A 23,602-nucleotide genomic window follows, 5' to 3' on the forward strand; every position below is an offset into this window, starting at 1 on the left:
TCCAGAACTTGGCCTTAAGACTGTCTTGATGAAAATAACCCATACTTGAATCATACACCATGGAGACCACACACTGGTACTTAACTGGAAACTCTATCCCTTCTGACTAGTTTCCATGGTGCTAAAAGGCACTATGCGTGCTACTAAGATGGAAGTAACATTGATTTATCCAGCTGGGAACTCTGAAAGCTACAGTAAGAACTGCCCTGACAAGTCTGCTCACTGGTGGAATAGTGACATGAATGTTATGGGAATAACCGGCTAATCTGCACTTAGATCTAAAGCCTACTTCCTAAAATGAAAGCCAAACCTAGCTTTGTTAAGGGAACCAAGAACCTGTGACTAGACAGGTTACAGGTGCTATGGAAAAACCTAAAACCATTCTGCTAAAAGGATACAACATTAGAACAACATCGAATGATTTCTTTATTCAGTGTATCTCTCAAGCCACATCAGAGAAGCTGCTTCTCGCAGTGATGGCAACTAACTAGTCAAGAAGCTGAGAATCAGAAACTTTGGAGTGCTCAGTCCTAAATGGAAAATACATGTTACAGCCCCTCTCCCTCAAGCTCAGGGATCATCAGTGAAGGAGGATTAAATAAAGTGGGAAGAAAGATTATATAAAATATAGATTATATAACTGTAATGGAAGTTTGGGTTTCTTTGTAAACTCAGTTATGTAAATGTTTTTGTTTTAATTCCAAGTTTGGTATTTTAGTTGGGCTAAAATCCCTGTTAATTATCCCACTTGGGGCATGGCTTTTGCCAGCTGGTAATGGCATGCCCCATGCAGCATGGAGAGGGCCGTGGTCTATGGCTCTGGAGGATATAAATTGAGAGCCCAGAAAGAGAGCTTGTGGCGTGTAGCAGTTTGGAGAGACCAGAGAGACAAATGGTGTGGTGGTTTGGAGCAGACAGAGGGAGAGAAATGCTTCAGGGCGCAGCGACTTGGACTGCTGGCAGTGTTTGTGGTTGATGGAGACTGGTACAGAGCCCTGAAAGAACCCATCGACCCTAAACATCCTGGAGAAGTAAAGGGTCCCAGCCTTCCCCACTAACCTTCTCTCTCCTATGTAAGGGTGGGAGGTTGGAAGGGAGATTAGGGCCTTAAACACCCCAAATAAAGTAGAATTTTTAAAATGAGTGCTATATATAACTTTAAGGAAATAGTGTTTTTCAGACACAACAAAGCAGCTGTCCATAAAACTCAACAGTAATTGTGACAGCATGTGTAAGCACAAACCAGACAAAACCAGACAGAAACCCCAAAATGAAGGGGACAATGAGGAGACAAGGAAACCCTACACTAGCTGAGGAGCCAGTGGCACTGGGTCAGTGCTAGAAGACAATTTTCTTAAATGGCACAACCCTTCTATGCCAGGGAAGCTGACCACACTTCAGAGCAGGCCCCACTCCCAAGAGTAGATGGACAATACAATTTGCCCTCCACAGGCTTTAAATTAAAAAAAAAAAAAAAAAAAAAGAAAAAAGAAAAAAGAATGCAGCAAGGAGAAGTAGTAGTTGCAACACTGCTCAAAGCCCTCTGTACCCACCCTGCATTATGAGTAATCTAAAGGTGATTTTTAAAGTACACAAGAAGGTATGCATAAGTTACACACGAATTCTACTATAGCATTTATATAAAGGGTCTGACTATCAATGATCTCAGCATACTTTAAGTATACCACAACCTGACCAAAACCCCAGAAGTATCAAGGGCCATGATCTACACCATTTAAAATTAGCATAATTAGCCCATAATGATGGGCTTCATCACAGCAGTTTCACAGTTATCTTTCCCTCCAGTTCCCTCCTTACCTCTTCCCCTGCTTTCCTCCTATTGTTCTCCTTCCTCCCAACAGCTTCTCTCTGCTTCTGAGCTGCATGCAGTCTTTTACTTTCATGTTTTATTTCCCCATCCTATTTATTCTTGAAATGGTTTTGTATTTTAAAATTCCTCAGTTATCATTTATTTGTAATTTATAAAAGCAACGGGTGCAAGGAGCAGTAAGGACTTCCTAAACTGTACTCCCCATCACTGAAATGCTATCCCACATACCCAGAGCTGCTTGGCACATTTCTGAAACTCTTCTGAAATAGCTTTCCACATTTTACACTGCTTTTTACCTGCCTCCACGTGACTATCCTGCCTTGCACACGGGTAGGGCTCCGTGGGAGGGGATTCTTTCTGTTGAGGTAGGAATGACTCCAGAGCGTGAAAAGGAGGAAATAAATGAAGGAGAAGGGATTGGAAAGGGCAGAGCCAACCAAACAAGGCTGCACAGCTGAGGGGTGACCCTGTGAGCACACAGCTCACCGTCACAGTGTTACAGACACAGAGGCAGCTTGTATGGCTTCAATGGACTGACAGAACATGCAGTGTTACTGGCACACCTGTGCACTCTTAAGTGTTTGCTTGTGATACATGCTCCAACTACCATACACTTACGTGCTGCTTAAAACTAGTCATTGTCTAAGACTCCGATGACTGGGAAAAATAAGACAAAGGTTTTAACATTTTAAGAATGAGCTGGAGACTTCACTCAGTGGCAGAGACTTAACGTATTACATATCATACAAAAGCACCAGGTTCAATCCCAAGCACCACCAAGATAAAAATGATAAACTGCAAAACAAACAAATTTTGTTTCTCATTTTTTTATGGATCATTCCCAATTACACTAACAAAGTCCCACCTCACTATGTTTGCTTCCCGTTAGGACTGCCTACTGAAGTGCCTGTTAACAGTTGACTGCTTTGCTTCACATGAAGACAGCACAGGGAACAAAGATGTCCTGGGGAGGAGACCGCCCAGGAACGTGCTTGTCAACAGCAGTCTGAGCAACTATAAGTTTCCCAGGAAGAAAGAAAATGCACCTCACTGTGACATGGCAAGACAGTATAGAGGTTCCTCCATCCTGTATTCTTGCTAAGGCCATTTCAGGTAGAATTGGACCTCCTTGATGAGATGCCAGGAGGAAAATTAACCAACTGTGTTCTAGGAACTCAAGGTCAACACACCCCAGCTAACTTACTTAGTGTCTGTCAAACTTCTTGTTTGTGCAGGACTCCCCCTAAAACTGCAGAGGGAGCTACCAGGATGGGGCTTTTGCCTTTAAAAACCCCTTACTCTAAACACTTGGCCCTACATTTGGGTCCCACATAACTGAGTGTAGTCCCAGCCAGCTGGAATAAAGACTTTCAACTGGCGATAAACTGTATCTGAACTGTCTCCACTGGTGAGCACCCCATAATATCACCAAAGTTGACACTCCAAGATGTACCTGCATTTATACCTGGGAAATACCTGTGGCTTTTAAATAAAGCAAACCACCAAAACAATGTCATTTGAAAATTATGAGGGAGTAAATGGTCTTTCTTTTCTACAGCAAACATTTCAAAAATGATGGTTTTCTTGTTTCTGAAAAGCATTAGTAGAAACATCTGTCTTAGTCACTGTTCTATTGCCATGACAAAACACCAGGCCCAAGGCAAGTACAAAGGAAAAACATTTGGGGGCTCACAGTTCCAGAGGGTTAGAGTCCATAATGGAAGGAACCAAGGTAGCAGGCATGGCACTGGAGCAGAAGCTGAGTGTTTACATATGATCCACAAGCGCAGACAGGGAGGAAGCTAACTAGAAATAGCTTGGAAAGCTGACAGACACACTTCCTCCAACAAAGCTAAACATCCTAATTTTTCCCAAACAGTGCTATCAACTGGGGACCAAGGATTCAAACACATAAGCTCATTCAAACCACAACTGCATCCTTCTACTCCAGGCTTCTAATCACCTGGCGCCAATGAACCCAACAGAAGAGCAATCCCAAACATACCCAATTCCCAGTTCTCAGCTGGAGTAAGTCTCATACTTACCTCTCAAGGCTATCCTCTTCCAAAGTGATCTCCATAAACGTCTTTAGCTTTCTGTTCACAGTTGCTACTGCCTCCTTTACCTTTGCACTTATATGTTTACCTGTAAGATCGCACGACAGAGGAAAGATCACAACATCACTGCACATGCATCAGCCCCTTGTTTTTGGTTCACTTTTGTTTTGTTCACAAATAAACCTGTCTGGCTGCAGGACAATTATCCTTCCACAGAGGTGCTGTGAGAGCCCATTGCTATGAGTGATAATGCAATCACCAGAAAAGAGTGAAAGCCAGCACAAATTGGATTTACCTGCTGCTTAAACACCTGACAGGGACTCAGCACCCCACATCCACGCTTACATCTCTTCATGGGGCACATCCTTAGCTCCTCAGAACACAGGTGCTCTGCTCATTTCAATTACGCAAGTCCTGGAGATGAGCCTTTTTGGTGTCAAACTGGGCCTAACATTTTTTTTTTTTAAGCATCACAGACTTAGCACCCTAACACCAGAATCTGTAATCACCAACATTTGAAAATTCAGAACTTTTTGTTCCACTTCTATGTGTTTCAGATTTTGAAGTTTTCCAATTCAGGGATTCTCAACCAGTATATTTTACATAAAGAGTAAAACAAAACAAACACACAAACAAACAAAACCTATGAACTCTCAAATCTGAAAGAATTCTTGTCACAAATATGGGTGAAAGGTACTCAACCACTGTAAATCTTTATAGATGTGGCAGGTTTCCCACATCATGGGATAGGAGCTACTGTTCCCTGTAAAGTACTAGAATTGCAAAACATTTTAACATCAGTAAAACTTGACCATCAATATGGAAACTTGAATATAGTCGGCCTACAAGGATATCACTTTACTTGACCTAGAGGCTCACATCTTATAGGTATTGCCAATTATTTTTCCGGTACCCCTTCCAATGGTTACGTATTCAAGATGCCAAGATGTCCACTAGATTTCACTAATGTTGCTCCAAACTTCCTGCCTCAGCTTTCTGAGTAGCTGGGCTTGCAGACTTGTGCTGGCAGGTTTACCCAGATTTTTAATCATAACTAACACAGGGCAAATAAATAGAAATTCAATTCTGAGCTGGGCCTAAGGGGCCAGACCTATAATCCTAGCTACTGGCAAGGCTACGGCAGGAAAACACCAAGTTCAAGGCCTGCCTGGGTTAGAGAGAGTTCAAAGCCAGCCTAGATAAGTTAGTCAAACCCTGTCTCAAATTAAAAGGGAAGCTGGTAACATAGCTCAGTAATAGAGCACTTATCTAGCCTGGGCAAGGCAAGGAGGAAGGAAAGGGGAAAAGAAGGAAAGGAGGTAAGGAGAAAAGGAAAGAGAGGAAAAAGGAAGAAGGAAAGGATCCAATTCTGAAGTACAGAGAGTGATATTTACATGTATCCAACAGTGCAAGTGAAAGACAGAAGCAGAACAGGTGAGCTCATGCAAAGACAGGCCGAGTGGACCACACTGTATTCAGAGAGCACTAGGGAATAAGGGTAAAAAGGCTGGGGAAGCCTGTCCTGTCAGAGGGAAGTGAAACAGGGGCCAAATTCCCAAGTATCTCTAACATTAGGAGCAAACAAGGACATAATCAGTAAAGCAACACATGAAGGAGAGAAAATGTAACCAACCTTTGTTAACAACCAAAATAATATGCAGAACAGCTGTGAGGCACACAATGCCTTCAATATCATCAGAAGTTACACATGCCTTTAGTTCATCCAAAAACGACCTATAAAATCAGCAAACATCTGAGTTGACTCCACATCCCAATATGTTATACAAAAATAAACACAGGCAAGGTTCACCCACAATCACAGACACCACTTTTTAGGTAACGCGGGAAAATCCCTGCTGTCCTCCCCTGTGTGTATTAAACATGTCAGTTCTTGCAGGCAAAATGCTGAAACCACCTGGTTTGCGAAGGAGGGAAGACTTGCTACTTTCCAGTCAGTGCACACGAGAGATTTAGTGTGCTGCTGACAGGCAGTCCATAGCTCTCGAAATGATGCAGTTAAGCTCTCACGAGCTCCATCTCCACTATGCCGTGCCGCAAGTGCTCAACGTCTGAGAGACAAACCCTCTATCTTTAGTCTTCCTCTGCTAGGATCTCAGTCAAGTGGTAAGTGGGCGGGGAACGAACTTACGGGTGCTGAACACAACCTGCACTGGTACTTCATCTGCATCTTTGAAATTACAATGCGCTTGGTAAGTTTGTGTTAAGCTCGAACAAACGAGTCGTCTGCGCGCACAGGTCACTGTTACTCAGATGCTGATTTCTATACCCTCCCCTATCTGGTTGCAACCCTTGTTCTGAGAACCTCCTGTCTCAGCGTTGTGTAAACACTGCTCCCCAACTGTCCCCTGATATGCCAACAAAGCACCTACAGCCAATCGCTGAGCAGGGGGAAGAGCAGAGCTGGATTTCCTATCCGCCAGGGCAGGAGTCAGAGAAGGGGGGGAAGGGCAGGAGTCAGAGAAGGGGGGGATTCAGCCAAGGGCAGAGGTCCAGAAGGGCGCAGAAGAGGGCAGCTAAACAGAGAAAGGGTCTCTGGGATTTACACTGGGAAGGTCAACTAGCTTAGAGAGGTAAAAGTAAATAGCTGCTTGGTACTGTGTTGTAAAGCTTGATGAACAAATATTATAATGGAGTCTCAATTATTTGGGCGATACCCGGGTTAAACATACAATTTTATGAAAATAAAGTGAACAGTCACCTATAAAGAGGGAACCTCAACTGAGAACTGCCTCCAACTATGTGGGCACGCCTGTGCTATGTTTCCTAGATTACTGACTGAGCTGGGAGGGCCCAGCCCACTATGGGTGGAGCCACCTCTGGGCAGGAGGTCCTGATTACACAAGAGAGCAGGCTGAAGTGGTGTTCCTCCAGGTCCCTGCTTCAGTCCCTGCCTCCGAGTTCTTGCTGCAGCTTCTTTCAATGATACAATGTAAATGGACATGTACACCAAATAAACCCTTTCCTCCCTTGTCTCTTTGATCTGTTTTATCAGAATAACAGATAAAACTACGGCAGAAATTGATACCAAAGAGTGGAATATTGCTATAATGGACATGACCATATTGCTTTGTGGGAGAGTTCTGCAAGGATTTCGGAGCTTTGGACTAAAGAGGCCACTGAGTGTTCAGAGCATACTGAGCTGTTCTGGGAAGATAGGGATGTTGAGAAAGATGCAGATGAAGGCCTGTTTGTGACATTTCAGAAGGAAAGTAAGAATTCTACAGGGTTGGTTATGTGATAAAAGTTTGAATTAAGAGTCTATGGAAGTAATCTGGGTTAATGACACAAATGATGTTGGTTACCTGAGCTGCTGTTGAGCTAGAGCCAAAGAATCAGCTGTGATTAGTAAGAGACTAGCATAGCTAAGGTGAAAACTGCAAAGTATTTCCAGAGGGTCAGCATACAGAAGTTGGGGTCCAGTTGGGGAGGGAAGAGCTGGAGCAAGGCTATAAGCCACACTGGGAGCCAAACGTGGTAATGTGTCGGGTCTCCCACATGGAATCAGTTTTGAAGTCATGAAGGGTCTCAGACAACAGCTGACGCTTGGGGTCATGTATCAAAGCTGGACCCCCGCAGAGAGGCCAGGAAGCCACTGGTGAAGGTAAAGCCTCAGTTGCAAGGGAGACTCCAACATACTGGAGAGGCCAGGCCCTCGAGACAACTGTTCAGGAGGCAGCAGGTATTTCGAAGAGCCAGCCGGAGGCTACTAGACACGCTGTATGCGGAGTCACCCAAGTGCTCTGGAGCCCGGTAAAACGCAGGTGAATCCCATGTGTCGGATATTAAGTCACAAGATTTGAGTTTCACTGGTAGACTTTGGTTTTTGCTTAAGTGTTACTGTTTTTATGCCTTGTTTCTTTCCCCTTGTAATAACAGAAGTATATAATTTGTTTTTCAGAAGTCCACAGTTAAAGAAATGTTGTTTGTTTGTTTTTTTTTTTCAAGGAAGAAATTACTTTCATAGTGTTGAAATTTTTAAATACGATGGAACTTTTAATGTTATACTGGGACTTTTAAAATTAAACTACGTTTTACATTATGGTATTAACATGAAATCTTGGGGATAAACAGGAAAGGTCATGGTTTAATAGTGATATGTATGCCAAGATGACAATGGGTCAGTTTTGCTGCTAAGTATTTGTCAGCTTAGCACAACCTGGAGTCACCTGGGCAGACAGAGCCTCAACTGAGACAATCACTCACCAGACTGAGCTGTGGGAGTGTCTATGGTACATTTTCCCCAATTAAGACTGATGAGGGAGGGCCCAGCCCACTGTGTTGGTGCCACCCTTGGGCAGGTGGTCCTGAGTTTTAAGAAAGCAGGCTGAACAAGTCATAGAGAAGTAAGCAGCGATCCTAAAAGGTTTCAATTTTCAGTTCCTGCCTTGGGTTTTCTCTATGACAGACTATAACTAAATATATCCTTTCCTCTAGCTGATTTTGGTTAATGTTTTATCAAAGCATCAGAGAAGCAAACTTGAACACACACTAAGGTTTTGTTTTTGGCTTCGGTTTTTCAAGACAGGGTTTCTCTGTGTAGCCTTAGATGTCCTCAAACTCACAGAGATCCGCCTGCCTCTGCCTCGCAGAGGGATAAAGGCCTGCACCACCACCTCCCAGCAAGAAGTATTTTTGTACACACATTTTTTTTCCCTTAGCAGAATTTAGTTGTGATATGCATAGCTAAAAACTATTTAAATGAATATAGCAGTTTATAGAAAGTAATGGTCATCTTCATGAAAATTTTATAACATTTTCCATCACTCATAAAATAAAAAAAAAAAAAACTCTATGGAATGTTTTTCTCAGGGGGCAAAAATACCTTTGAAAACCTGAGAGCAAAAGGTATTAAAGCACAAGGCACTGAGAACAATTATACACAAGGCTGTGCCAAGATCAGAGAGAGAAGACAATTACCTGACAACATCCGAAGACTTCATTATTACTCCCACCAAACACCTTGAAAGTGGAGGAAGGTCAGCCAGACATTGTGGTGTGGTCAGCTCCTCTGTATCAGAAACCTAGAGAAGTTTCAGATCAGTGCTTGTAAAAACCCAGACTGACAGCTTGGTGCACAGATTTGGGTTGTCTTCTACCTGAGCAAAGCTTTCCAGAAACTAAAAAGAACAAGCTTTATTCAGTATAAGGAGTTATGTAATGTTTTACCCAGACGTTTCACTCACTGAAACAGAAATAAGGACTTATCACTCAGCAAGCCTTTATCAATGGCCTTTCCTTAACTTGGCATCATCTTCTAGAAACAATATACCTCTCCTGCTCAGCCAATCTAACCAGTCCTCATTCTCAGCCCACATTACAACTCCTTGGTCTCAGAATGCTGCTGTTTTGGTCAGGCTTCCCTGTGGTACAATGGGCAGGGTAGAGACATGGAGCAGCATGCCGGGCCTCTCTGCCCACTTGCTTGACAGACCATCCCCTTAACCTGATGTGCCCCACCCTCAAAGGACACACCCTGCCCTTTACTACCAAACCTCTGAGGAAAGGCAGGTTATTCACCTTGGTGAGTAAATTCCTCATGGAAACAGTTCCTGAAGTAATTTGTAATGCCTATTACCAGAGGAGGCTTACGTCTGTTTTCTCCTATAATCACCACAGCATGAGTGTGCCCATCTTACTTTATTTCTCCCTCCCTGTCTCTTGCCTGTCTTGGCTGCCTTGGGGATTTCATGTCCTCAGGAGCAGACAAGACTCCTAAAACTACTCTGCTGGGTTACAAAACACATCTGGATATTCAAGACAATCATCATTACGTCATTATTATTACTATTATTATTATTATTATTTATTATTATTATTATTATAAGGTTTAGCACCTCAAAATAAGTGTTGGGCATACATTTATGATACACTGAGAGAAAGCACTACTTTACATTAACACAATTTAAAATACAATAAGATTTTTTCAGGAGGCCTAAGGTGAATTCATGGAGACACTGTGACAAACTCACACACAGTGAAAACCTCTAGAGCAGTGGTTCTCATCCTTCCTAATGCTACCTACGGTCCCTCATGTTGTGGTAGCCCCAACCGCAAAATTATTTCATTGCTATTTCTTAACTGTAATTGTGCTACTGTTAAAAGTCATGTAAATATTTGTGTTTTTCCAATGGTCTTAAGAGACCCTGTGAAAAGGTCGCTCCACCCCAAGTTGAGAAACCAAGTAAGATACAGTGCACAGAAAAGATAAAATGCAACAGCAGTAAAAGCTTCATTTCTTAGAACACCCATAGCTGAGCAGTACATGACCTGTAAGTATATGCAAATCAGTGAGAGAGCCCAGTGCTACTTCTCCTACGTGCGTGTGGGACCATGTGGGACATCTCGGAGCTGAAGAAGAAAATTACCATACTGCATGCTCTCTATGATACAGTATCTTTCTGTATTAGCTCAAACGATCGCCTGAAACGATCCCCTGGTCAGATTAATCTTTAATCACATAGGCTAAATCTGTGTAAGAAGAGTCTTCCACTCACTTACTCTAGATATGTCAGGAGAATGGATACCAAAACTTCAAGTTTCTGGAGCTACAAGACTAGCTCAGTGCCAAGAGAGCACTGCTTTCACAGAGGACCCAGGCTCAGTCCGCTGAACCCCCAAAGCAGCTGCCAACAGCTTGTAAATTCAGTTATAGGGGATCCGATACCCTCTCCTGGCCTCTGTGGGCACCAGACATGCATAATACACATACACTCATGTAGGTAAAACACTCATACATGATAAATACAATTTTCTAGTTGTTTTTCAAGACAGAGTTTCCCTGAATAGCGCTGGCTGTCCTGGAACTCACTGTGTAGACCAGACAGGCCTCAAACTCAGAGGTCCACCTGCCTCTATCTCCCAAGTGCTGGGATTAAAGACATGCACCAGCACGACCCAGTGAAACACACATCTTTAAATAGTCAATTTCCTGTATTTATAAATGAAGGAAAAGGTGTCCAGAGATGTGAGCCACCGTACACCAGCACAGTCTGGAGCAGTCCTGCACTGCTCGCCCAACTGTGCTTATCTCCTCTCCAGCAAAGAAGGGTCCTGAGAAACTATCAATCCACTCAAAAGTGTGAGAGCAACAGACATGTCCCCATCATGGAGCCTAGACCCATCTCAGTCAGGAGGGACAATACCCTTAGCATATGCTGGACAGCTGCCACAATGCTCAAGCAGCTAAATGGCAAGGTCAGGGAACTGACAAAACAGTCCTCAGCAAAAGCTTATACAGCAAACACCTAACCATGTGCTGGAAGCAGAACAGTCAGGGAACATGGCAGCTTCAGTCAGTGTGCCTCACCTTCCGCAGCTGGTGACTTATCTCGACCACAGGTGCAGCGATCAGAGTAGAGAGCACAGCGTGGTGGACTGCAGTGTCCTTGTGCCAGGACTGGACAGTGCTGATAAATTCATGAAGGGGGGTCTGAATAGAATGAAAGAGCTACAAGAAAACACATCAGTCATTGTCAGTACAGCTAAAAATCACAATTAAAAAACGAAACAACAAACAAACAAAAAACAAGCACCAACTGTGGTGGTTCACATCTGTATCCAAGAAAGCAGGAGGCTGAGGCAGGAGGACTGAGGTGAGTTTAAGGCCAGCCTGGGCTACACTGGGAGTTGTAGGCCAGCCTAGGCTACAAGACTGAGATCTTATCAGAAAAAGAGAGAGAGATAGACAAAGAGAGAGAGAGTGAAAGAGAAAAAGAGAAAAAAGAAAGAGGAAGGAAGGAAGGAAGGAAGGAAGGAAGGAAGGAAGGAAGGAAGGAAGGAAGGAAGGAGAGAGAAAGAGAAAGAGAGAGAAAGAAAGAAAGAAAGAAAGAAAGAAAGAAAGAAAGAAAGAAAGAAAGAAAGAAAGAAAGAAAGGCAATTGACAGCATTAAAATAGCATCATCAGCTCAGGCACTGTATTCGGAATAACACTATAGCGGATGGTGGGAGAGCTGGCAGGGATTCTAAGAATAGGCCTAGACTACACAAATAGATCAGACACTTGAAACAACCATGAACTGAGCTAGGAAAAACAGACTCAACAATTTTCAGGTATTTCCATCAGCTAAGGCTAGAATAAAATCCTTAATATTTTATAAACAGCCTCCCATTTCAACATTTTTCAAAATTAAAACAATAACAGCTCACTGACAGAAAAAGTCTGGCTCTCTCTAACAGTATAAATTATTCAGGAACTGCCTTTACACCATTTTAGGAACAGGTCTAGGCCCTTTGATTTTTATGACCTGGCTCCTCAATTATCTCAGTCTATGAGCTTTCCACAATCAACAGAAAACCCTGGTCCCTTTCAAGATCCTTCTAAATGGGGACATTAGCAGATGACGGAGCCAGCAATTTCCCAGGCAGTCACTGTCCCTCTTCAAATGAGCATCTTCACAAATCTACTCTACCTGGGATGCTCACGGGCTGCAGGGATCAGTTCTGCTCATATCCTGTCTGTCACTCATGGGACCTCAATCACTGAGCTAAGCCTGTGTGTCTAAATACCCCAAAGAATCCAGGCATGCCTAGCTTTCAGGTTGGCCTCAACCATCACTCAATGCCCTCAGCAGATAGCACAGTGAGGGCCAATGCAAGCAGCCAGAGCCTCCACGGAGCTAAGCCAGCCACATTGAGAATACCCTGACCCCCACCCCTCAAAGAACCTGGCCCATTCAAGTACAATACCGGCAGACTTTCTTCTGGCTGCTTCCTGAAGGTCCCGGCAACACATTCCAACATCTTCTGAAATACTTCCTGGACTAGGTCAAAAAGTACTGTGACTTCTTCATCTGAATCTATTCTGTGAATCATGGAGCTTCCAGTTATCTCCTTCAGAATGCCAAGAAGTAATGAAACGTAAAAAAATCCCTTCACTAGAAAAAGAAAGAACCATCAATTACCCAAACACGTGATTTAACTGAAGTTGCTCAATACCTGTATATAACAGTCACTGGAGAACCTATTACTATTGAGTCAGCAGAACCATGGTTATCAGAGTGATCCGAAGGAGAACCCAGCACACAAACATCTGTTCCCCAGCAGGAACAGTACGGCCGACTCTGTCAGTAAACTAAGACCTTTGTTCCCTGCGTGTGCACAACCAGTAATGTGACTCCTGTGACATCTGAACTAGAAAACACACTTTCTCTTATATTAATACCTAAATAAAAACCAGCAAAAGAAGTCCAACCTCATATCTTTCAGTATCACCTGATGGCCTCACAGATTTCTGACAGTTGGTAGTAAATAATAGGTTCCCTTTGTTTTTTCCATTACCTCCCTGCCTAAGTACATAATCTAGTAAAACTTACTCTGTAAATAAGCCTAATAACACCATTCCTCTGTTTTTCCTTCTAATCAATCTCTCCAGTAAAAGATACAAAAGCAGAGAGGGGGATCTGCTCCCAGTAGGCATCAAGGGCACCCTATATCACCCGCCCCACTCTAACGCACGGCTCAGGTGCTGATTCGCCCTTAGCTCCCTGGACAACAAGCCTCCTGGCCAACCCCTTGGTACAAGATGCATTAAGGTAAAACAAGCATGCAATAATGCTGCTCACAGATAGCCTACTGTCCAAGTGACCACAAGGACTTGCCCAGAGAACGGGTCTGCATATGAAGGGGAAAGCAATTCAGCTACAAAATGGACCAAAGATCTAGCAAGCTCTGCCAGAGACTATAGCCAACTACACCGCAAACCTTTGTGCTGAGGGACGACAGACTTTCCATCCCAGAGGCTTTCTATGGATCCTCTCTAGGTCTCAGACTCTGCCAGAATCAATAAGCAGCTGTGTAAAATCATAAACCACAACCGAAACTTCCAGCTACTCCTTGCTCATTCAGAGAAGGGTGGAAGAACTCATTCCTCATGTACAGTTGTCACGTGGAATGTCCACTGATGGGACAGGCAAGAAACTGTTTAAACCAAGATACTGCTGACTAAAAGCAGGCAGGTGTCCTGAGGTGGGGATGCACCTTCCGCTGGGAGCCTGTGTGAAAGAAATGGAAGAAGGAAGCTTGTTCTCTCTGCCTCTCACATCACAGCACATCCACTCCCTCCTTTTTAACTGGGCTGGTATTTTTGAGTAAGAATTCCTTTTCCACAGCCCTGCTATGTTTGGTGCCTGATTCTCCACAACCTGTGTACTGTATTACAACAGAAGCAACTAACATTTGTAAACTTAAACCCTATTTATTTGGCTTATGCATCTGGCCACCCAGCTGTGTCTTGGGAATGGCTTCTTTAGAGAATATACTTGGGCTTATAAAGAATATCTACCTAGGTGTAACTAATATTGACATACTGTGGTCATCTAAAGACAATGGCCCCCAGAGGCTTCTATTTTGAATTCTTGGTCCCCAATTGGTAGACTGTTTGATAAGGATCAGGAGGTAAGGCTGTGTTGGAGGAGGTATGTCACTTGGGGCAGGCTCTGAGGTTTCAAACTGATGCCATTCCCAGTGAACTCCCTCTTTCTCTGCCTGATGGCTATGTCAAGATGTAAGCACTCAGCTATTACTCCAGCTCCAAGCTTGCTGCTTACTGCCATGCTCCTTGACATGCAAGTCAGGAACTCACTTTCCCAATAAACTATTTTCTATAAGTTGCTTGGTTATGGTGTCTTACCAGAGCAACAGAAAAGTAACTAAGACATGTAACTTCTGAAAATGGCTTCTTCACTTTGTCTCTTTCAAGCAGAGCAAAGAGTTGAAAAACCAGTTAGACTCTAGGTCTCAGCTCCCTAAGCTGCTGGATGCAGGCCCAGCTCTAGACTTGAGCTAAAAAGACTGGGTACCACCAAATGATAAAACGAACTAACTGGAGAGCAAAATCTGTTTAGTTGTACAAGACTCAACTCTATACATAATTAAAAGAAGATTCACCCTTAAGGAAAACAATTCCTAAGTGGTAAACGAAGTATAGGAAAACAAATCATTTTGTTCATTTCAATTATTAATCTTACATAGAGAATGTAGTTCTTACTATATGATTAAAAAGAACTGAGTAGGGAGGGATGGTGGGATTGGGAATGAGGGATGGGGCTACGGCTGGGATACAAAGTAAATAACCTGTGATTAATATAAAAAATTAAAAATTATTATAAAAAAAAAAGAGCTAAGTGTGTGAACCAACACAGTATCTTGCTATAGTTGAAGTTGCCAGCTAGTGTCCAGCAGCACAGGGAGGAGAGGACCTCACTCAGGCCTGCCTGGAAGGTGTGAGTCCAAGCTATAAGAGTGAGTCCAAGCTACGTCATCCACACCACTGACCGCAATGGTTAATCTTGTCAAAATAAACTGCTAAGCTGCATTTAATGAAGTAATTTGCCTCTCTCAGCAAATTACTGGACTTTTAAAATGAAAATTTCAAATATGGACAGACATTTCCATAGAGCTCAGTAACTGACTGTGTAGCAAAAACCACTACTAACAGTCTAGAACACAGAGATAGTGCATCTGGATGTGATGATGGCGGCTTGGGAAGATCCAAGGCCACAGCTCAGTAGGACTCTTCTTAGCATACACTGTGCCAGAGGCATCACTGGCTCTGGCTCCAGGAGTGCCATCCTCCTGGCCACATCACTCAACCTTCTTCTGGGGTCTCTACACAGATGCCAGATGGAAATGTCTGCCCACCCACAAGGCAGACCCAGAGAGCCAGACCCCAAGAACCCTTCAGAAATGGGGCAATGTGCCTGACATCAGCAGCATCTGAGACTGCTAGCTGCATCAGCATAGGCAACTGTTTTAGCTAAAGCCAGGATGTGTTACGTGTCAACTGCTGAAAGCCATACTCTGATCTGCAGAGGGAAGGAAAAGGGAAGGAAGCATGGACCGGCTATAAATATTCACTGCTTTGAACAACCCTTTACTTGATGACTGATGTGGTGGTACCTGTTTTCATTATCCCAAGACTCCTCTGCAAAAGCTGAATCTGGAATTTAGGGTCTCCAAGGCCAACCATGACAACATCTTTACACACAGCCAGGTAAGTCTGTAAGACATGTATGGCTCCATCAGTAACAAGTAAGGCAGTCAAGCCTACAAAGCCTTTCCCGTTATGTGACTTGCTGAGGTTATAAGCAAATGTCTCCAAGTACATTGCTAAAGAAATTTCCATAAATACATACATTTTTATTGATTCTGTAAGAACTCTCAGACACTATGAAATTCCACCACCTAACCAAATAAACTGTTCACATGCAACATGTTAACATGAATTAAAATTACGTAGATTGTGTTTGTAAACGTAATGCAATTTTGGGTATTATAAGCTACAGCAAGCTTTAAAACCACTTTACAACAAAATAAGCCATTTTGAAAATACAGCACAAGGTCAAGAAAACGAGCTCTGTGTCCCAGATGCTGACCTGGACGATCTGTTGATAGACATCCCTCCGAAGCTTCAGATACTCCTCTTCTTGATCTTGAAGAAGAGGTAAAACTTTATTTTCTAACCAAGACCCAGTGTCATTCAAGATGGACAGATGAATTTTCTCTTCTGAGCAGAACTATCCAACACAATAAAGAAGCTAGTGAGTAACAAAAGCAGCTCTGATACATGATGCTCAGACCACAGAAACAGACAGCATACCTTGTATTGAAGATGGACACTCAGCCTACAGTAAAGACCAAAGGCATGCAGAGCAGCTGCTTTACTGAAGTTGTGGGGATTCCCACTTGGAGACTGAAGAAATGATTCCAGATCTGCCTGTAAAATTATAACCCAGGGTCCGCATTCTGAATGACACATGACGCCACCACAGCAAGGTGGGATCCCTGATCATTAGGTACAGCAGAAGGTGACCAGCAGTGTGGCTCATGCTGCCAACCCTGCACCTGACACACCCTGCTGAGCGGGCTCTACACACACACAGCATTGTCAGCAGGCGCACAGGGCCCCAGGACCACCACACACAAGGACCACGGTTTGTTTCCTCATGGCAGGCTCTGCTGAACCTCCATCCTGGGTGGTATCAAGAAGGACTGCTCAGTGGAGAACCCTGCAGGAGGTGGCCAGAGCCAGTTGGGGAACAACGAATTCCTAGAAAACACTGCCCAAGACCTAAGAGAGCTAGTACTTCTTCACTGACACCTGGTCTTGGAGTAGAGAAAGTGGAGCCCTGACACATGAAACCATGGAGAAAGGTGGGCTCTAAACACTGCTTGTGAGGACCTTATGAGGAGACAGGTCCTGGAAGTGGCTCTGCTCCTGCCTCAGCTATCCACTAGAATCTAGAGTTCACTGTCAGTTCTTTTCCAGGTGTAAAACATTACAGAAACACAGCATGACAAGCATGGGCTTCGCTGTACCATACGGGCTTCATTACTACCACATGAGGCCATGCTAATCCCCAGGATATGTAGTTACCTTGGATCTCTCAAGTGCCTTTAAAAGCTGGTTAAGCTTCTTCTTGGACTCAGAGAGCAGACACTCCCGGTTCTTTGGATGGGTCAGCAAGTACTCCATGTACAACAGTGCTAACTCGGGCTTCACTGGGCACACGTCACTGATTTGTACTTTACGTTTAGAGGCCAAATTACTCTGAAGGAGAAGAGTGAAACAAAGAGGTAGTCAGAGCTTCAGTTTCCAAAAGGCTGCACTGTTCCCAGAGGCCCTTGCTCTACACACTGCAGAGGCATGGCTGCATACACACCTTGGCCTGCAGTGGCCCTGGTGGCAGCCAGTCCACAATGAGCTCCAAGACATGGCCCACGTGGCCCCAGGAACACAGACAGTCCAACAAGGTACAGTAGCTCCTGCCTGTAACATTCTCCTCCTGATTTCTCAGGACAGAAATCACACCACAGCTGAAAAAGCCAAGTGCAGAAAACTAGGTTAGTATTTCTACAGAAAGCCCCTACTTTCCCACAAGGTGAAGAAAACCAAGACATGATCTGATTGCATCAAGGGTACACAGGCCTCACGGCTCCACTGGTACTTGTTCACCATGAAAGCCTTAGCCTACAGCTGCAAATGGACATGGCCCACACCTCCTTCTGTTTCTAAAGCCAGCTGTCAGATTACTGCCTAATTTCCATGCCTGGTGCCGAGGAGGACAGAAGAGAGCCCCCGATACTGTGAGAAGCAGGTGACTGTGAGATGCCATACGGGTGCTGGTAACTGAACCCAGGTCCTCTGGAAGAGCAGTCAATACTCTTAAGCGCTGAGCCATCCGTCCAGCCCTCAACAACTTACTTAATCCTCCTCTTCAAAACACTTTATCATGTATTCAGTATTTGACATTCTTCCTTTCATGTGTGAATTTTGTGCTCACAGCACAGTCTAAGTACATGGAGCCATGTGTGGTCAGCAGTAACCACAGGCTCTAAAGTTTACTGCTCTGGATATTAGAGTAGCACCCAGACATCAGATGACATCATAGCTGAGATCCTCATGGTCTCTCTTTAACAACTTCAGAGCCCACTGATATCCCATCCTAATCTTTCCATATAGAGGGGAAGGCAGAGAGGAGAAACACAGAGTAGGTGACAGCAAACCCCAGTTAAGGATAGATTCTTGCTCTGTGGCAGCATACCTGAACACAGGGACAGCAGAGGCTGGCAAGAAGGACATTAGCATAAACAAAGGAATCTTGCAGCGCTCATCCTGTGAACAAAGAAAGGAACATCAAGCTAACACAGGATTTGACAATAGGATATTTTCTCTAATAACCTATTTCCATAATTGCTCAAAATGTACTCCTGTAATTCTTTCACTACCTAGAAAAAAATCAAATCTAAAGGTGCCCTTCAATTTAAAATTAAGATTACCTGAATCATGTATCCCGACATTTCTATACCACCGTCACTACTGAGCAAACACTAGCAGCAGGAAGTCTAGTCTTGGAGCTGTACTTACTTTCAAAACAAGGATGACAGGAAAAAGCTGACTAATTACTTATCTTGAACATAACTCTTAAGAGGACTATGCTATTTAGATAGTATTATAAAGATGAATCAGATGGTGTTAATTGTAGTTTTGTAGCTACAAAATAAATCTCAGTCTAATTGGATCCTATACTTAAGAGCTTGAACCAAGTAAAACAGAGGAAAGGGCCTAAACGCAGTCAGCTTCCTCCTAAAAGGCAGAGTGCTATTAAAGAGTGAAAGAACCAAACCACAAGACAGTGGGCACGGGGAAACCTAAAGTGTGCCTAGTGCAATAAACTGAAGCTTAATTGATATTATTACTGCAACTGTAAAGTAAACTGAGCAGATTTTAATTACTCAGACTCCATCAGGAATACCACATAAAGGTTGGAAATATGGCTCAGCACTTAAAGTCCTTGCTATTCAAGTCTGAAGACTTGAGTTAGGATTCCCAGAATCCACATAAATTTTTGGTGAAGGTGGCAGCCTATCTGTTATTCCAGTGGTCAGAGAATAGAGACAATTATCCCCAGAGCAAGCTGGCTAGCTAAACTAGCCATATTGATGAGTCATAGATTGAGCTAACAGACCATTCCTCAATGAATAACACACACATATACATGCACAGAAGCACACACGCACACACAAACGTGCAAACATATATACATACCACAATATGCGCACACACATACACATAAGCGTGCAATCGTGGACATACATACCATACATACACACACAAAAACAAAACACAACAAAATTCTTTTCTAAGAGAATGAGGATCCCAAAAAAATAATTTTCCTAAAAATACACGTGAACACAGAATGAAGAACAAAAATTAAAGTGAGATGTATTATTCACCTGCATTCAATTTTGTGGCTAACTCTACCCTAACTCCCAATATCTATAGTAAACATGATGGCAAGATTAAATAGCCAGGAAATATTCTTGAAAATCCTGAACAGAGTATAAATGTGATAAATATGTGGGCAATGCACTTAGTAGCTCAATTTCACCATCCCACAAGTTACACATACTGCAAAAAAATGTTTTAAAAACAGTATAAAATTTGTATCTGTCAACTAAAAATATCTTTTTTGTGCATGTTTCACAAAAGCAAACAGGGAGAATATTGAGGATAGAAAGGTTTAGTGTAGGTGGGAGGAGGGGAAGAAGGGGAGAAGGAAATAAAGAGGAGGGTTAACTAAAATCAAGAATGTATGTAAAAGCCTTATAGAAACTCACTGCTTTGTAAACTAATTTAAAATATAATATTTCTTTTTAATGGAGATTGAATAGAGGTGGCTAATGCTACTCCTAGAAAATCCTAGTGCCAAGCCTAGAATTCCTGAGTTCTCAACAAGGGAGCCCCCAGAGGAAAGTAAAATAACACAGGCAGCTCTTCGCTGCCTACCACACATACACAGTAAGATCTATAGTCGCTGAACACACTACACACTCTGATTGAGGGTCAAAGAGAAATCCGGTGGGGACTGCGCTAAAGACTTCCTCTTTCAAAACAGCCTCCTCTGCAAGCCGTTAGAGACGAAGTAACTGATGGTCTTTCCCTGCAGCAGATGCTGAAAGAACAATTCGTGTAAGCCAGACAGGATGTACCCACTGGCACAATAGCGGCATGACTGCTATGGAGATAACCAACCCCTTTGAAAAACTGCATTAAGGCCTACTGCGCAGAACTGATTTCATTCCTCGTCCTATACAACTGGCCCACAACCATGGTGGAGGTACAAGTCCTAGGTCGAAAGCCACTGCTTTCGCTTTTGCTAAATGAGTATGCTGCCAAGCTTCCACTGAAGATGACACCGCTGTTATCCCAAAGCACCTTATAAGAGCGGCCAGACTTACCTTGAACACCTTCAGGTACTCCGGAAGCACAGATGCAAACTTACTGATGGTGTAAGCTCTGGCCTCTTTGTTGTTCTCCAAACTCCTATGGATGCTCCTCCAGAGGATCACAATGATTTCCAGTAACCCTGCCATGGACACGGTGTCATTCACTGACAAGGTGTTGTCTAATACCTAGGACACAAATAATGCTACTGTGAAAGGATCCAGTAACGAGTGTTAAAGACAGAAGCACTGTCTCAGAATTGCAGACACAAAACCACATAAATTATGGAACGTCAACTTTTATGGTCCAATAGAACTTTCTTCACTACTTTAGAACCTATCTCTATCAGGAATGTAGCTTTATTTCCACATTCCATCCAAGGAAATAAACTCTAAATTAACCCTATGTAATGAAACCATCTATATGAAATTAAGACTTTTGTAAAATCAGAAACTAGCAATCTTTACCACATACACCATGCAAACGGGTTTACACTATACTACAAGGCAATTGCAAAGCATGGCTGTACAACACTGGTCTGTCCCAGCAGGCACTGCTGCTAGACACTGAGTCCAGCAGGATACAACTCACCAATGGATAGTGATTAACGATAGCCAACAACCACTAAAATCATAGGTTTCTTTGGTTTGTTGAAAAACAAACCTGTTTATATTTTCCTATTATGCTGGGAGTGCACAATGACCCCACAGCAGAATGCTCAGTGCAAATCAAATGTGTATTCCAAAATCCCTCCCTCCAGAGCTGGAGACTAGACCTGGCTTATGACCTGCACATTGGTGGCTGACCTTTGGAGCTGAACAGACACACACAATGAAGTAACTTCCTAGCGTTGAGGTGAGGAGGACGACTCTGTAGATTTGACCGTCAACTGTGAGTACGAAACTCATTTTGATTAATAAAAACACAAAGAGGCAAGCATAGCTCCTCCTTAGAAGCTATGTCAGCATGCACGAAATACTCTGGAATGTAACGAGGCCAGTCAGATTGATAAAGCAACCTGCTGGTGGCTTGGACGCTACCAGAATAACGTGACAAACTGATCCCAGTCTTCCTTCTGGGCTTAGCCTTCCCTTTTCTGTGCTCTAACGCTGAACAGAAGAGCAAGTTATTGGATGGAGCGCACTTAGATACACTGAGCGTTCCAGCATGTGATCACAATGTCTTAACAGCCTAGAAACATAAGTAGGTTTATTCACTGTAAAGTAAGCCACAGAGGCTCAATCTCTTAGCACAGCAGACTCATTAAAATGTACAAGGACCACAGGTCCCCGGAGTAACGCTTGAGTAATATACTGGGTTCTTAAGTAATGGCTCCTTACGTTAGGAGGGTAGCTACAATACTTCAGCATTGTAACACTTCTAGTATTTTATTTTAGCAAAGAACATCTTAAGATGTTAACAGATAGCCAGGAGAAAGTGTTTGTTTTGTTTGTTTCAGACAGGTCTTTCTATATAGCCCTGGCTGTCCTGGAACTCACTATGTAGAACCAGGCTGGCCCTGAACACACAGAGGTCCATCTGCCTCTACCACCCGAGTCCTGGGATTAAAGTTATATGCCTCCATGTCTGCAAAACATGAGAAAATCTTAAAAGACTTCTTTAAAAACTTGGGCATGGTAGAACTTGTAATCTCAGCATTCAGATGGCAATAGAAAGGAGGAGTGCCCTAAGTTCAAAGCCACAGTCAGACTTCCAAGACAGCAAAGGCTACATAGTGAGATTATCCCAACAACAAAACATTTTAGATATATATGTGATCTTAGAATACCTATATGCAAGTTACATGTTTTTTTTTTTTTCCTAACATGGGTTCCAGTATAGTTATACATTCTGAACCCCTGTCGACCTAGCAAATTACATATGTTGTGCACAGGGTACAATGAAAATCATTCTCTTCTAATGATACAGAACTTAACCTAAAAGATACTGCAAGCTTTCACCATAAAGTAATCTAGCTACTAATAATAAGCTACTAATAATAAGGTTAAAGGGCTGGAGCGATGGCTCAGAGATTAAGAGTACGGCTGTTCTTCCAAAGGTCCTGAGTTCAATTCACAGCAACCACATGGTGGCTCACAACCATCTCTAATGAGATCTGGTGCCATCGTCTGGCGTGCTGACAGAACACTGTATACATAATAAACAACAACAGCAAAAAACAAATAAGTTTTAAGAAATTTCTTCAATATTTAGAAAATGTAACAAATTCTCAACTAGTACATTAACAAATCCATGTTCTCTTTCGCAAAGTCATTTTCAATCCCAGTATAAGGGTGCAGTGACCCACAGCAGGGTGTTTACCCACTTTAGCAAATGCCAACTACCTCAAGTGCCAGGCTGTTAAGTACATCACCTACTGATCACCTACAGATCAAAGCTACATGACAACCCACCTACGTCGCCCTGAAAAGCTCCCTACACACTACCTACAGTGCAGGGGGAGGAGCAGAGACTTACCACTGAGACAGCTCTGGGCACAGGACAAGGCAGTGCTCAGCCAAGGTAGGAAGATAAAGTCACCATGTTCTAACTACTGTCTCCCTCCACTGCGCATCTACTTTCTTATATCTCTTCACTAGTTCCTACAGACCAACTTCAGACCAGACCAGCCAAATCAGGGACGAAGAGAGAAGGACATCTATTCAGGGGTGGAGCTAGCTCCCTGTCAAGATGGCAGGGGGCAATCTATGGAGGTAATCCCACAAGTGTAGGACACTGTGTGTCAGCAGTGGGTGTGTTGAGTCTTAACTGGCCATTATGGGGCACTTTGGGTTTTAATGAAAGAGCAGCCGATTAAAGACAATTCTACAGAAAGTCTGCATCCAGAAGTTCACCGCCAAATGTTTCTAAAGAGCATCATGCCAGTGCCTCGGACAGACACCAGCCCCATGTCCGGATTCTGGCTCAATAGTGTTACACCCAAGAGGAATCAAACACAGAGAGGCCCAG

The 23,602-nt window shown here is 43.3% G+C and overlaps 1 protein-coding gene across 1 annotated transcript in view; it reads right to left on the bottom strand.

The window, feature by feature from the left end:
* Ncapg2 (non-SMC condensin II complex subunit G2) overlaps positions 1 to 23,602 on the bottom strand; it is a 60,262-nt gene that overhangs the window by 10,910 nt on the left and 25,750 nt on the right. The window contains exons 16-27 of the mRNA XM_055607552.1: positions 20,647 to 20,820; positions 18,450 to 18,520; positions 17,568 to 17,721; positions 17,282 to 17,455; positions 16,505 to 16,621; positions 16,281 to 16,421; positions 15,805 to 15,904; positions 12,595 to 12,782; positions 11,216 to 11,356; positions 8,827 to 8,930; positions 5,522 to 5,622; positions 3,877 to 3,976 (exon numbers count right to left, since the gene is read on the bottom strand). Coding sequence (XP_055463527.1) covers positions 3,877 to 3,976; positions 5,522 to 5,622; positions 8,827 to 8,930; positions 11,216 to 11,356; positions 12,595 to 12,782; positions 15,805 to 15,904; positions 16,281 to 16,421; positions 16,505 to 16,621; positions 17,282 to 17,455; positions 17,568 to 17,721; positions 18,450 to 18,520; positions 20,647 to 20,820 — 1,565 coding nt within the window. The remainder of the gene's footprint in view (positions 1 to 3,876; positions 3,977 to 5,521; positions 5,623 to 8,826; positions 8,931 to 11,215; positions 11,357 to 12,594; positions 12,783 to 15,804; positions 15,905 to 16,280; positions 16,422 to 16,504; positions 16,622 to 17,281; positions 17,456 to 17,567; positions 17,722 to 18,449; positions 18,521 to 20,646; positions 20,821 to 23,602) is intronic.

The sequence above is a fragment of the Psammomys obesus genome, unplaced genomic scaffold, assembly GCF_907164565.1.
Source record: "Psammomys obesus unplaced genomic scaffold, mPsaObe1.curated_primary_1811, whole genome shotgun sequence".
Classification (NCBI taxonomy): domain Eukaryota; kingdom Metazoa; phylum Chordata; class Mammalia; order Rodentia; family Muridae; genus Psammomys; species Psammomys obesus.